We start from the raw sequence: 15,374 nt of genomic DNA, 5'->3' as shown, positions 1-15,374 counted from the left end.
TGCATATAAATTAAATGAAAAAGAGATGAATGCATGTGTTTTAATTTTCATTTCATTTTGAACAGCTGAAGTCCTTGTAACCATCTATTACATACATGGACATACTGGAAGGATATTGCCAAAACATGCATTGTGGAAGAATGTCGGGGACAATGTGAGAAGGGGGTATAGCAAGGATAGCTAAATGTGTGTCTAGGCCTGTAAAAATAACTGATTTAGAGCAGAGAGAAACATGAAGGATTAGGAGGAGGAGGAGGAGGAGGAGTAGTAGATTAGTGTTTAACATTCCATCGACAACGAGGTCATTAGATATGAAGCATAAGCTCAGATTAGGGAAGGAAATCAGCCATTCCCTTTATCACCATCCCGACATTTGATTTAAACGATTTAGGAAAGTCATGAAAAACCTAAATCAGGACAGGCGGATGTGGTTTTGAAATGTCATCTTCCCGAATGCGAGTACAGTGTGTTAACCACAGCACCATCTCGCTCAGTATAAGTCAGTATAAGTATGAAGCTGGGGAGGAATTAAAGGAGATATGAAATAGCAGTGGGGTCAGAAATAGGGAATAAGGAGGAAGGCAGGCATAGCTTTAGCACAGCAGCTAGTGGAAACAGACCACAAGGACTGCTGGAAAGACTGTGGAGGATCTAGGAAGCACACATACAGATAATTAGCAAAAATACCTTGCTTCTCACCAAAAGGGGATATATGAGGTCATTAACCATCATGTGGAGTCTTTGAACACCACTACTACTCCATTCTCACCAAAAACTTACTGCTAAGCACCAATGCCTTCACCATCTTTGTTAGTCCACGATTTTGTTGACACATACCTGTCTACGAACTACATCCTATCAGCCACCTGCATACACTGAATTAATATAACAGTATTACATTAGATAATTTTATTACTTCACTATTACCACTTGCTTACTGTATTTCACATAATATCTTTCATACTAACAAACTTTTCTCATGGCAACAGATTTGCTTCCCTCTATCATGCAAGTTCTATGCTACAATATTTCATATCCGCACATTTCTTAACTCTCTTGCACTGTTATATATCTCTTGATCAAGGTTGCAACATAACTACCATGTCTACGTCTGCATGCCCTATCCCTGTAATTGGTCTTTGCCATTATAATTACAATTGCAATGAGCAATGTGAGTAAACCCAGGACCAGTCATACAAACTGCATCGCAGCAAATGTGGGCAAAAAGAAAGTATCACACAGCTGCTGCTTACAGTTTGTTGTACACAGCATTGCATCAATATAAGCCTTTAACATTAGCACATACTGCAAATTTACCTCTAACACTAATGCACACCAATTTTGCCTGTGGCCAGTCACTAGTGCTTCAGCTTTACAATACTGATGTGTTTACATCAGGAACTAATATGATATATAATGTAACACAAGATGCCCTCCAATTCTTGATAAAAGAAGTGACAAAACTGTTTTCACTTTCAAACTATTGTTCAGTATTCAGTTAAGAATAAATGACAGCTGTGTCCCTTTTATGTGACACGAAGTTAAAATCTTTAGCCATGACTTCTTAATTCAATTACAGAAATATACAAGGTAAATTCCATATGAAAGCAACCTTCAGCACCAGCAATTTTCCAGAAGTAATCATGCTGCCTCCAACCCAAAATCCTAAATACAATCATGCACAAACAGCTGTGTTTTGTCTTACAGCAGCCCTAACATGTTAAGAATTCTGTGGCACCTACACTACTGCAAAGTCAAAATAATACTTCCTATTACTATATGGTACCTAATATACGAGAGCAGGGATTTGCATAAAACTTAATGCTGCTGCAGTCTATGGCAGTATTTAAATCATGTATGGTTCAAAATATTGTATACAATGTGAAATGCAGCCTAAAATCCTGTCTAAGCAGGCCCAATTACACAGCTGCTCCAAACTGATTTTCATAAAGCAAATGGTAGCTGACAAAACCAAATTTCAGCAAATTCCATTTGCTGCATGTGTAACTAACTAGTCTGAGGAAAACTACGTAAATGCTGAAACAAATTACTCAACATGAGATTAACATGTGAACTTCACGCAATGTAGTTATCTGTTAACTTACACGCGACAAAGTTCTATAATGCTCTCTCACTGCAGTTATTTCTAGCCATAGCTACAACAAAACTTTGTTAAAAAATGTAATATGTCAAATAAGTGAAACCATGAGCTGATATCGTTTACCATACCTAGGTTGGTACTATATCAGTTTCACATAGCCATTGGAGTATCATTTCACGTATCCGATGAGAAATGAGTCATTGTATTTTGAGCACCAAAACTGAAACCATTTAACATTCTTTCAGATTATTTATTGCTACATTTGGTCACGATAGACTGCTCTAAATTGTTGCTGTACATCTTCAATACTATTCCTGCTATTTCTTGAGAATGTAGTTCATGATAAAAGATGACAGTTCTTTGTAAATGGGCATAATCTAATAGATTTTTACTACTGTACTGAACAGTCAACCCAGATTTTATTCAGTGTTTGATGTTCTTGAACAAAGAAGTATGATTACAACTACAAATCAAAAATTGTGAACAATGAACAACATAACCAAAAGTAAAAATAAAAATCAAAGTCCCGGTTTTACAGCCACTCAATTGCTTGAATGCCAGTCAGATGCAATTTTTCAAGGACATGGATTAAGGATCCTAGAGTATTGCACCATTTGTACAATGGCTTCTGGCTGAATACCTAAGACCATTTACAAATTTTAGTCTTCTCAAACACTGATGGTAATCTAATTCTAATATGAAACTAAAAAAGGAAATAAGCCAACAGTTAGTGAGAAGTCCACAGAACTCGCATCGTTCTGTGACTATCTCATCAAAGCATGCAGCCTTTTCACTTTGGAAGAGGAGGAGGAGGAGGAGGAGGAGGAGGAGGAGGAGGGGGGGGGGTTACTTAAACCTTCCTGCAATTCCGAAGTTGTAAATGGTTGGGGTATAGATCCTGTTGCTCATTCCACTTTATGGAGAGAATCTGAAGAAAGTGAACAGAGGTTATGTAACTAACATTAATTTGCATTATAATTTTGGATGTATATCACGGTCACAAAATTATTTATGTAACCGTGGTAAGTATCTTATCAACTTCTTAACTCACAACCACAGTTTAAAAAAAAAAAAATACATTGCAAATTTAGTGGTTATATTCACATCAGGATTTCACAAAACTGCTTGAACTCATTCCTGTGTAACAAACTGTACTGCCTCTATCCTAGTGCCTTGCTTAACCACGTGTCGTGCCTGAAGCAATAGAAGAAAAAATGACAATGGAGAAATTGTTGGGCATAAGAATTATAAAGCACTCCACAGTGACAGTCACCACATGCACTGCATAATACATTCTCAGACTATCATGTGACTTATAAGATTTAATCTGTCTCGACACCTGGCCACAGATAAACCCAGGCATTCGATACCACCCATCAGCTTTGACCATGAAGTCATACCACAATCCAAGAGCCAACACACACTATTTGAAAATAGTGACCAATACTCACAACGCTTCCATGGTGCACAAACATAAATATGAAGTATAGAATCATACAAATTATTAACAACAGATACTGAAACTAATGGAACAACTGCAGAAAAATGGTTTTTAGTGGGGAGAAACTAACATATAACATAACAATAGCAAAATCACATTAATAGTGAAATGCACAAAACAGTGACAGTAACAAGGTACAGTGAAAAATCATGAAAGCTACCAAAATGCAGTACTTACAGCTTGAGTTTAAGTATATAGCTTTACTTGAAAGACCAGAATCAATATAGAAATCCTAAAAGTAACTCCACTAGAAACCTAGCAAAAAATCACAGAAACTAACAATGCAGTAACAACAAAATCAGTCGACTTGTCCACAGTACCACAACACCAAAACTATCTCATAACTAACACCTACATCGGCAAAACGAACTCCACAATACCCACAACCCACAGTTCAAGATAATTGCCAACAACTAACAACATAAGAAAAAAAAATCATAAAAAATTACACTAATACCACATTATATACACACAATATGCACATTAGCACCAATACCATTCCTACTACAGTAAAAAAATAAAATGATTCTCACCACAAAAAGTCAACCAACACAAATCTAAAAACACAATATGTCATCAACACACACTCTCAACTAGCAAGTCTAGAGTTTTACAACTAGGAACCCCTCTGAATAGAACACCATATGTTGTCCCACCAACAATGCCACATACACTGGTCCCTGATCCAAGATGCATCAATGCTGGCAAGTTCCACACCTTCCCAACTAGCTTAACATTTCACATACTCTGCAATGAAACCAAATAACTTTAATAACTATATAGGGATCAGCTTGTTGTCCATCATCGTGATCTGCAGGGACCTACTTGTGAACTTCGTTGCCACATCCGTAACTAACAAAAAACAAACCATACAATTAAATCTTCAACCATACACAACACCACACACTTAACTCCAAACCTGGTAAAGAATCTATTTAAAATAATTCACATTTCTGAATATACACTCACGATTATCTTCAGATTTAAGTATTTGAGTCAGTAACTCTTCTTGTCTACTCAGAATCTCATGTCAGAGTACTCAGTACTACTGAGTGATCAAAACACACCATGTAATTAAAAATGTGCAACTGAAAATCAACAATGAGACTTCCCTTAAATATCAATACAGTTGGTGATTCTCACAAGTAGAATATGTCAACTATAGTGAAAGTATCTATTGCCAATAACTGCCAACATCAAAATAACTCACTAACAAACTGCCACAAGCTCTCCATCATCATCATCAGCAGCAGCAGCAGCAGCAGCAGCAGCAGCAAAGAAAACCTCTGATAACATGTCAGTTGATTTCTTGCCTGTGTACTGGGATATGTAAACATCACTTTCTACATGCAATGGCATAATTTTTATCATGTGCAAGTATTCAACTTCAGTCAATATAAAACCTGATATTTCATACGTTATGACCTAACACTGTGAATACAGATCAAAAATACTATAACTTTAGCGCTAAATGTTTCCCATATTTTTAAAGTACACCACTAACAACTACAGATTGTAGCTTACCTTGCAATGTGTCAATCAGTGTGCCTTTTAATTCCCAAATCATTATATTTTTGTCTGCAGATGCTGTTACAATTATTCCAGTAGGCATTTGCACTGCAGCCCATACAGTTGCTTCATGTCCAGTCAGTACAACAGTGGGTTCTTTGAAGTCATCAAATATATTCCAGAAGGCAGCAGTTTTGTCCCAAGATGCACTAAGAAGTGTGCCTGGAAGTATGCCCGGTTGCACAGAGCACACTGCAAGAAAGATTTTTATAAAAAAAGGGATCAAGCTGCATAGTAATTCAATCAAACCCACATTTCACTAAGTCTTCTCATGTCCCCCACGAGTAGGGTTAAAAAGGATGTGGCACTAAACACTGGGAAGGAGAGGGAAAGGGGGACACAGAGGGCAAAGCATAGTGGCACACAGGCAAAACTTGTGAACAGTTAGCAGGCCCACACATCTAAATGTTTTAGCTGCTAACTCTCACCAGAGGTCTTCTCACTGTTGTTACAGGAAGTAATTCATATAGCCTAAGTTTCTAGTTGGGTCACAGAACAATAATGTGACTGAGGTACAAACAATGAACGACTCTGCATCAATTGCCAATTGCACTATTTCTGAAAACACGATGGTGATTACATTGGAAAATGTGGGAACAATACAGATTTCTCTTTGGTAGAAGATGATCTGCCCATTCTTCAACTGGCTAATCAAAACAGGGAGGAGGAGGAGGAGGAGGAGGAGGAGGAGGAGGAGGAGATTAGTGTTTAACGTCCCTTTGACAATGAGGTTATTGGAGATGGGGCACAAGCTTGGAGTAGGGAAGGATGGGGAAGGAAATCAGTGATGCCCTTTCAAAGAAACCATCCCAGCATCTGCCTGAAGCGATTTAGAGAAATTGTGGAAAACCTAAATCAGGATGACCAGACGTGTGTCTGAACCATCGTTCTTCTAAGTCCAATGTGCTAACCACTGCGCCACCTTGCACGGTCTCAAAACATGTATTAAACATAAAAAATTACAATATGTATAGATAGTAAATCCTGCCAAATGTGTAATATAGATTACTTTCACCTAAACAGAATGGCAACCTAGATGGCAACATTTTTGTCATGAATGAGTGCTAAGTGCAGTGTAGCAGAGGCAACAAAATTACCTGTTGGGAACCTACATGCAAAATTGTGATAGTGGAGTTTCAACGCAAAACTCAACGAAGATCTGCAGTCAACTACATACCAGTTCTAACAGTTCATTTCTCAACAATAGCATGCAGTGATGATTGAGAGCTTGGGTAACATTCTCCTCTGCGATCACATTGCCAATAGTATATGTGGGCACGCACAATCCTATATATTATTTCTTAGAGGCATTTTTTGTTCGTATGCCATATCTCCCATATTACTTAATCAAAATTAAGATTGAGACATCATTTTCAAGATTTCAATTACCACTAACAACAAAAAACACACTAATAATTTAAAGTTATTGTATTCATTAAAATAGCTATTCCAAACAAATTTTTGATAAAAGCAATGTACACAGTGCAACCTATTGACAATCTGTTTAACAAACACGCACAGCAGCTGTTTCATTTGCTTAGATTCTGTACATAAGCACAGTCCATCACACAAGTTCGGCCACACATATTGATGTAAGGAATATAGAAGGCAGCATCTACTGACAATCTAAATTTACTCTCATGCACAACAGCAGTTAGAGATGTTTTTATCTTTCTTTCTTTCCTTTTTTCTTATAGCAACTATTGTGTACTGTGTGAAGAAACTGAATTGTATCAGTGTTCTTAATGGAGCATAACATGCAGACCAAAAGAGACCACCAACCTGAGGGCATTCTGCAGCATTGGAATGTGTCACAGACCACAGAAGAAAACAATGAAATGATCGTATGGCATTGTTGCCCAGGAGATCCCAATCGGATTCAGCCAAGTGTAAGTCTTATTTCAGTTGACGCCACATTGGGTGACTTGCGTACCAATGATGAGGATGAAATGATTGTAAGGATGATGTTGGGTTTGTGTGTCGCTCAACTGCGCAGTTATTAGCATCCGTACAAATTTCCTATCTAGTCCAATCTCGCCACTTTCATGAATGATGATGAAGACAACACATACACCCAGTCCATGAGTGGAGAAAATCTCCAACCCGGCCGGGAATCAAACCTAGGCTCGCTGCATGGGAGGCAAGCACATTACCGCTCAGCCAAGCAGAAGAATTAATACTGGACAAAGTGATGAACAAAGATAACTTCGACTTCAGCAAGATACAGAAGCTCAGTGTAATTGAAGACAGTTCGATTCAGCATATCAAAAGAAAAATGCTATTATGTTAATTAGAAATCTCAATGCTAATAAGAGATTAATCAATGGTGTACGATTAGCGGTAACTCAGGAAAGTAAGTCATCACTGCTAAATTAATTGACTTCGATAGAACTGTGCTCATACCCACACTAAACATGCCTTTCCAAATGATAAAACAATTACCAACAAAAACAGCCTTCACTACAAACATTAATAAAGCACAAGGTCAGATGCTTCATAGGGCAAGAACTGTATTTACCAGAACCTGTTTTTTCTCATTTACAGTTGTATGTACCTTTTTCACAAGTTCACAGATTCCATTTGTGCTGAAGATTCATACAACCAAAAAGTAAACAGTGATCACATTATAACTGCTAACATTGTTTCCAAAGCATGTTTTGTAAAATAAGGAAGTTTGAAAAAATAAAATTAATCTGACACAGGCAAGGCCTGCTTTGTATATGTTTTGAAAATAATCACACTATATATCAATGTTAGGCAATGAAAACCCCTTAACTTCCATTTTGTTAAATTTTGCAGGAGAAGCAAAAATGGTTTCTTAGAAAGTGATACAGAAAGTTGCAGTATGTTTAACTGTATAGTAAAAGCCTAGTTAATTGACAGATTACAGAAATCTGCGCACTTTCAAATCTCTCTTTGATTATGGAGTTACTGGTTACTGAATTTACAAGGTTTTCACAGACAAATGGATTTACGGAGTTTTCACTCCCTAACATTGATATAATGAAATCAATTCTTTACAATGAGAGGATTATTTGTTATTACTGTTCACAATGTAATACTTTTTACGTATAAATATCTGTATTTTCTTATTTCTCCATTACTATATTAACCAATCAGTGACTGATCAGGATAGACTGCACATTATTCACACCATCCAACTAGTTCTAGTGAAACTGTTTCGATTAAATGCATAAGCTTGTGGGTCTACATAATACTGGGCCATTCAGACTTGCACAGTTCTTTGCATTACTTTTTCTGACAAAATCATGTCTAAGACATTATACATGCACATACATACTCTTTGGTGCATGGGTGATTGGCAAGGGTTCTTTTCGCTATGCTTCAAATGACAAAACAGTAGTCCTGACAGCTGGCCACACTGTTGCTGTCACAGATAGGCTACACATACAAAATCACACTGTGTGTTTCGTTTTGGTTGATACACAAAGTAACCACACAAATCCCACTTTAATTGGGCTCTTCTTTCACCATACAGACCATAGGATATCTGGAGACTTCGTACATGCATGAATAACAAGCTCAAAATCATATCTCCACTGCACAGTTAACACTCCTTTTGACTCATTCCATTGCAAACACATGCCTGCATTCACAACTGAAAACTGCTGAACACATGCAAACACCAATAAAGCTAACACTGTTAAAGGCAAGTGAAAACCGATGTGAATTATTTGCCACAAGGCAAGAGCAGCACAACATCTGAAGTTTGCCGTGGATGCACAAGAGGCAACTATTCTGTGCTGCTTCGACTTTAGCAAAGCCTTTGACACTTCAGCATTTTACTTGTCTAACTTAGCAGACTAAATTTCTCGCCAAGTGCAGTGAAATGGTTTCGCTCACACATGACATCTCACCAGCAATGCGTCAAGTCTAGCATCTTAAAGCCACAGTGAAGGCAGGTAGCATAAGATGACCCACTTCAGCCCAGAGTTTGGTATTAGAGCCTACACTCTTTCCACTGTACGTAAATGATGTGTTATCCATTTTGACCCACTGCAAATACCACATGTATGCTGCTGATGTTCAGTTGTATTTAAGTGCAAAAACAATAAACCGGAAGACAGCTATCCAGAATTTCAATACCAGCCCATGTGCAAAAACCCAACAAGTATTGGCTGATCATTCTGGGCTCATTAGCCTGAATTATCGGGAATCCTTACCATCTTTGACCCTAAATGGGACAAAAACCAACTTCTCTCCTTCAGCAAAGAGTCTAGGAGTAATAATAGATGAAAATCGGAATTGGAATGTGCACGCAACTGCAGTGTGCAAGAAGGCAACAGCATCTCTCCACATTCTACAAACATATAAAAAGCTCTTCCCTCTTGACCAGGAAAGAACCTTTTACAAACATTTATACCTCCAATTATTGATTACAGCCAAGTGATCCAGCGAGGCCTTTCTCAGGAAAGCTCACAGCATATGGAACTGGTTATGAATGTGTGTGTGTGATATATGTGATGTCTGGGTCTTTGATCATATTTCACAATCATATGAACAGCTAGCCAGGGTTTGTGCAGACAAGCACAAAGATTTCCATATCCTCCATCTTGTCTACTGTCTTACCAATGAATACTGTCCCTCATCTCTCTCCTCGACCTTAACACACTTATCTGAACAACATGGCAGAAACTGCCCTTCCCACTGGAGCAAAATCCTTTAAGTCCTACAGCACTGTTCAGCTACTTTCTGGAAGCCCTCCTCACTGGCATAAACCCCACTCTGCTATAACCTCCCATATCATATTAGAGAACTGAATAACATCCCCAGCTTCTAAAGACAGTTACATATCTACTAAAGCAACCATAAGGATTAACACTGTCCCTGTACGCACTCATTGCCCTTGTACATCCTTCTTTCCGACCGGATTGTCCTCATTTCGCAATATTCTTAGGTGGTGCAATCTCCTTAAACTTTCTTTCCCCTAAACTTGCTATATTAGAAAACATCTGCCTTGTACACATTTTATCTAACATTACCACCACCACTGCTATCACAATTAGTGGCAGCAGATGCAGTAGTACAAGTACTGTCTGCATTAACTCTATCAGTTCTTGACTGCTATTTCAGGAACTAAAATCATTTTAACACTGTATGTCACATTAAAATTCTTATTTCTTAGGAAACACTGACATAAAAAAAGGTATTGTATGTTTGAAACCCTGATCCGATGTACGAGAAGGACTGATGGCTCCAAACAGAACTGGTTACTTAATAAATAAGTAAAACTATGTAGCAACAGCTACGCTAAACCGTCAACTCACTATCTGATCGCAGCCTTAGGAAACAATACATATCCATCCAAATTGGATCAAAAAGATGTTATCTACTCCATGATACACAATTACACACAAACCAACATAAACACGATTTTCACCTGCAAAATCAAAATTCAATGAAACAATCTGTTTGATTAACTACATACTGCATTTTCCTGAGAAAGACGATCACTATCGAGGCCACCATTATACTCATTACACAAAAGAAATATTTATACCTAAACACAATTACTCTGGAACTTATCTTGTTCACATTGTAAACTGGTATTTCACTCCAACACCTGAGTTCACGCAACATACGAAAGCTTGATCCTAGTCCCAAACAGTTACTTTCTCAATCCAACCGCAAAAATTAGGCTCTCTTACAACTCACAGGAACAATTTATTCATACTCGGAACTAATGGAAATAACTATCTGCATATGTGCGAAATTTCCTGCCGCGAATGCAGAGGTAAATACGAAAAATAAAAATTGAGTGTACCAGTACACCAATAATTGAAAGAGGAAATGTTTTCACTGTTATACCACACAAAGATTGCAACTTAAACTCAACATACAACAAATAATATCTGTAGCAATAGTGTATAGTATACTGAACGATTTGATACAAAGTGTTCAACAACGGATCGTTACACAGTGTTTATAAACATACCTGTATCACTATGGGAGATCAACATAAGTAGGGGTTTATTGCCAGATATTTCAAATACACGGATAATTTTGTCATTACTTCCAGTAACCACGAAATCCCTGTCAGATTCATCTGTGACGACACATACAGAACATACGAAGTTGCGATGGTCTTCATACGTTAATCCATACTCAAAACTACGTCTGGTCCTGTATAACAGGAAAAAAACACAATATAATTACATTTATATGTGCATAAACACATTACATATGAAGGGTGTGGCCTTAAGACTTTAATTTTGACTTGTGGTTATAAATATAACATTTCAAGCAATTATATATTCTAGTATCGCTTCTAATTTACCAATACAAGCATTTCACACATCCGAACAAAAATATGGACGATAATGTCTACTTTACAATAACTTACTGGTCACATTCCCACAACTTGGCTGTACAATCTCGTGAAGCTGTTATCAAATTTCCCGAGCGCGTCGTGCAAATAGCACGTACGTCTGCTTTATGTCCAGAAATCGTGTAACTCAATTCAAACTTCGTTTTCTGTTGTGACATTGTTGTATCAGAGCGCTATGTAACGCACTATGTTAAATGCATAAAAGACTACTAAACTCAAACCAAAGTTTAAATTTCCGTCCCGTCACCTACACGATTCGCCACTATTATGATCTTCAGCGTCTACCGGTGTCTACTGTCAGTGCAAAGAGCATCATACAGAAGCTACACAACACACATAGAGCCGCAACGAGAATTAGTTTGAGGTGAATTGATTGACAGATATGTATATAAATTTTGTGTCTTTGATCAATAGTGACGAAATCCTCATGGACGCCGAACATATTACGTAAACAGACATAAGGCACATATAATATGTGGCATCAAGCCACCTTCCACAGACACTTAAAACTTGCACATGCATAATATATATCAATGCGTCAGCTACTTTGCTTCTAGAAACATCCTACAAGCTCACTGTCGTGCCAGCTGCCAAAACACTCATGAAAGTTAGGAGACATTGAACTTCATATAACCACACATATTACTGCACGCTTGAGAAGCATGCGTGTACAAGTACTTTGTACAAGAATGAAGGATCGTCTGAATATAAATTAGCATATTCGATAAGCTGTTCAAGTTGGTTGAACTTTGATCAATTATCAATCATGCAAGCACGCTAGCAAGCATTAAAATGCTTGCGTCAAAAGTAAAAACACTGACAGATTAGATGGTTTATCTATAGATTGTTGTCATTATTTCACGAAACCACTGAAGTTTCTTGTAAATCCATCCATGAAAGAAGGAATATTTCCTAAATGCATATAAAATATAGGGTAATGACTCTATACAGGGTGGTCCATTGATAGTGAATGGGCCAAATATCTCACGAAATAGGCATCAAACGAAAAAACTACAAAGAACGAAACTCGTCTAGCTTGAAGGGCAAATCAGATGGCGCTATGATTGGGCCGCTAGATGGCGCTGCCATAGGTCAAACGGATATCAACTGCGTTTTTTAAATAGGAACCCCCATTTTTTATTACATATTCGTATAGTACGTAAAGAAATATGAATGGACCACTTTTTTCGCTTTGTGATAGATGGCGTTGTAATAGTCACAAACGTGTAAGTACGTGGTATCACGCAACATTCCGCTCCAGCCGTACGTGGGGTCTGGACCCCTCCACCATCCTCCACACCTATAAATCCCTCATCCGCCCTATCCTTTGTTATGCCCATTCGGCTTGGATCTCCGCCCCCCCCCCCCTACCTTTTATAAATCCCTCCAAATCCTTGAACGCCATGCTCTCCGCCTCGCCTATCGCATCCGTCTCCCCTCCCCTACGCGGATCCTGTACGATCTCATCCCCTTCCCCCACCTCCTTCTTTTCCTTGAAAGGATACGGATCCTGTACACCTCCCGTAAACTCGATCCTCCTCACCCGCTCATCTCCCCGATCCTCTCTCACCCCCGCCCGCTGCCGCGCCTGTATTCCCACGTCCCACCCGGTCTCCATCTCTCCACCCTCCTTACCCTCTCCCAAGGTGACTTCCGCCAGCTCCCCCTCCCTGATGATGTCCTCCTCCCCTCCATCTACCCCTCCTATCCACTTTGACCCTGCCCCACCCCCCACTTCCGGTGTCCTTTCCTTTAGGCACCCTCCCTCCCTTCTCTTCCCTTCCCTTCTCTTTCCTTTTCCCCCGTCCCCTCCCTCCTCCCCTCTTCCCCCGGGCTTCCCCCCCCTTCCTCCCTCCCCCCTATCGCCCCTGCCCATGGCATCTCTGCTCTCCCCTCTCGCTCTCCCACTCCCCTTCCTCCTCTTCCTCTCTTGGCAGGTCCCCGGACTCGCACACGCATAGTGAACATTCGCGCGCCGGAGATCATCGCCATCAGTGTCTCGTGTGTGTGCTTCGTTTTGTGTTTCGCGTTCTTTCGCAGTTACAACTCCACTGTTCGCATGTGCCGTCGCCGTCCTCCGTGTTTTGTGCGCCGTGTCAACAAGTGTTAGTGTTTTTATCGTCCAGCGTGAACGGCTTCATGTTTATTGTTTTTTGTATCTCCATTTTTTGCCCGCCGTTTTTTGTATTGTCTATGTCACCTCTATGTCATGTTATTGTTCCACTTAAGGCTGAAGAGCAGCGTAATATGCTGCTGACAGCCCGCCTGTATAGGTGATTCAAATTACAATAAAGGAAAAAAAAAACATTCCGCCAGTTCGGACGGTATTTGCTTCGTGATACATTACCCGTGTTAAAATGGACCGTTTACCAAATGCGGAAAAGGTCGATATCGTGTTGATGTATGGCTATTGTGATCAAAATGCCCAACGGGCTTGCGCTATGTATGCTGCTTGGTATCCTGGACATCATCCATGTGTCCGGACCGTTCGCCGCATAGTTACGTTATTTAAGGAAATAGGAAGTGTTCAGCCACATGTGAAACGTCAACCACGACCTGCAACAAATGATTTTGCCCAAGTAGGTGTTTTAGCTGCTGTCGTGGCTAATTCGCACATCAGTAGCAGACAAATTGTGCGAGAATCGGGATCTCAAAAACGTCGGTGTTGAGAATGCTATATCAACATCGATTGCACCTGTATGTAAAAAACATGCTACAGCAAGTAGTGACACAAGTAGTAATAGTAGTTTATTCATCCATTGACAACTTTCATTTCACGGATTTCGACAGAAAATACATAGTACACTAAATAAATAACACACACACTCTTTAAGGGCATATACAGATGACATATGTCTCATAGCAAGACTAATTCAACAGAAGAGTTGGAAGACAGAGTTTCACATAACATAACTTTTGAAGCTTCAATGAAAATAACTTATTTATAAATGTTGGAAAAAACATACACGCAAATCAAAGAAAAAATAGGCAAGTCAAATAACATCAGTTTAAAGACTGGATACTCTATTCTGAATCAGGTATTTATTTTATTTATTTCGTGTTCCATAGGATCCATATGGGAACATGTCCCTGGATATAGAACGAGTCAAGGTTTTTTACAGATTATTGTTTTGTGAACAGATACATTGATCTTATCATTAGATTAAAGAAACTGTGAAGTTTAGCATATACCCTTACATTTTAGTTAAGATACAGGATATCTGAAAGAATATACAGACATACATAAATTTGGGTGTTGTATTAAGATACACTGTACTTACAGAGTATGATTAATCAATTGTAGAGGTCACACACTAAGGTTTAAGCACAAACAAGAGATTATATGCATTTTTGCTAAGAAATTCATCAATACTGTAACAAGATTCATCTAAAAGGAACTGCTTCAGATTTTCTTTAAACTTTGGCATGTTTCCAACCAGTTCTTTAATGTGTGGTGGGAGGGCATTACAAATCTTGGTGCCACTGTATAAAACCCCCTTCTGGACCATGCTTTTCGTTCTTAGCTCATAATGGATATCCAGTTTCCTTCGGGTGTTATAACTGTGGTATGAACTATTGGGAAATACGGAAGCGTCCGATCCCGCCCGTCTGCTTTGACCCATGACGTCACAAATATGGCGGAAGCGACCATAAACCACGATTTCAATATGGCGCATTAAAGTCATTATGTACACATTGTGAGGACGTAAATACATCGAAAAACAAACACACACACTTTCCACAAGAAGCCTAATGACACTAACGGGACAAGCGCGGGAAATGGGGTGTTTTGGGTGGGGGGGGGGGGGGGGGGCAAACTAAATATAAACAAATTTAGACGCTTTGCGTAGCTA

At 39.0% G+C, this 15,374-nt stretch overlaps 1 protein-coding gene across 1 annotated transcript in view; it reads right to left on the bottom strand.

The window, feature by feature from the left end:
- LOC126248696 (phospholipase A-2-activating protein) overlaps positions 1 to 11,809 on the bottom strand; it is a 133,240-nt gene extending 121,431 nt beyond the window's left edge. The window contains exons 1-3 of the mRNA XM_049949977.1: positions 11,536 to 11,809; positions 11,128 to 11,315; positions 5,127 to 5,363 (exon numbers count right to left, since the gene is read on the bottom strand). Coding sequence (XP_049805934.1) covers positions 5,127 to 5,363; positions 11,128 to 11,315; positions 11,536 to 11,678 — 568 coding nt within the window. The 5' untranslated portion in view covers positions 11,679 to 11,809. The remainder of the gene's footprint in view (positions 1 to 5,126; positions 5,364 to 11,127; positions 11,316 to 11,535) is intronic.
- Positions 11,810 to 15,374: the final 3,565 nt, after the last annotated feature.

This window comes from Schistocerca nitens, chromosome 3, assembly GCF_023898315.1.
Source record: "Schistocerca nitens isolate TAMUIC-IGC-003100 chromosome 3, iqSchNite1.1, whole genome shotgun sequence".
Taxonomy (NCBI): domain Eukaryota; kingdom Metazoa; phylum Arthropoda; class Insecta; order Orthoptera; family Acrididae; genus Schistocerca; species Schistocerca nitens.
This window is presented reverse-complemented; position numbering and strand designations above follow the sequence as displayed.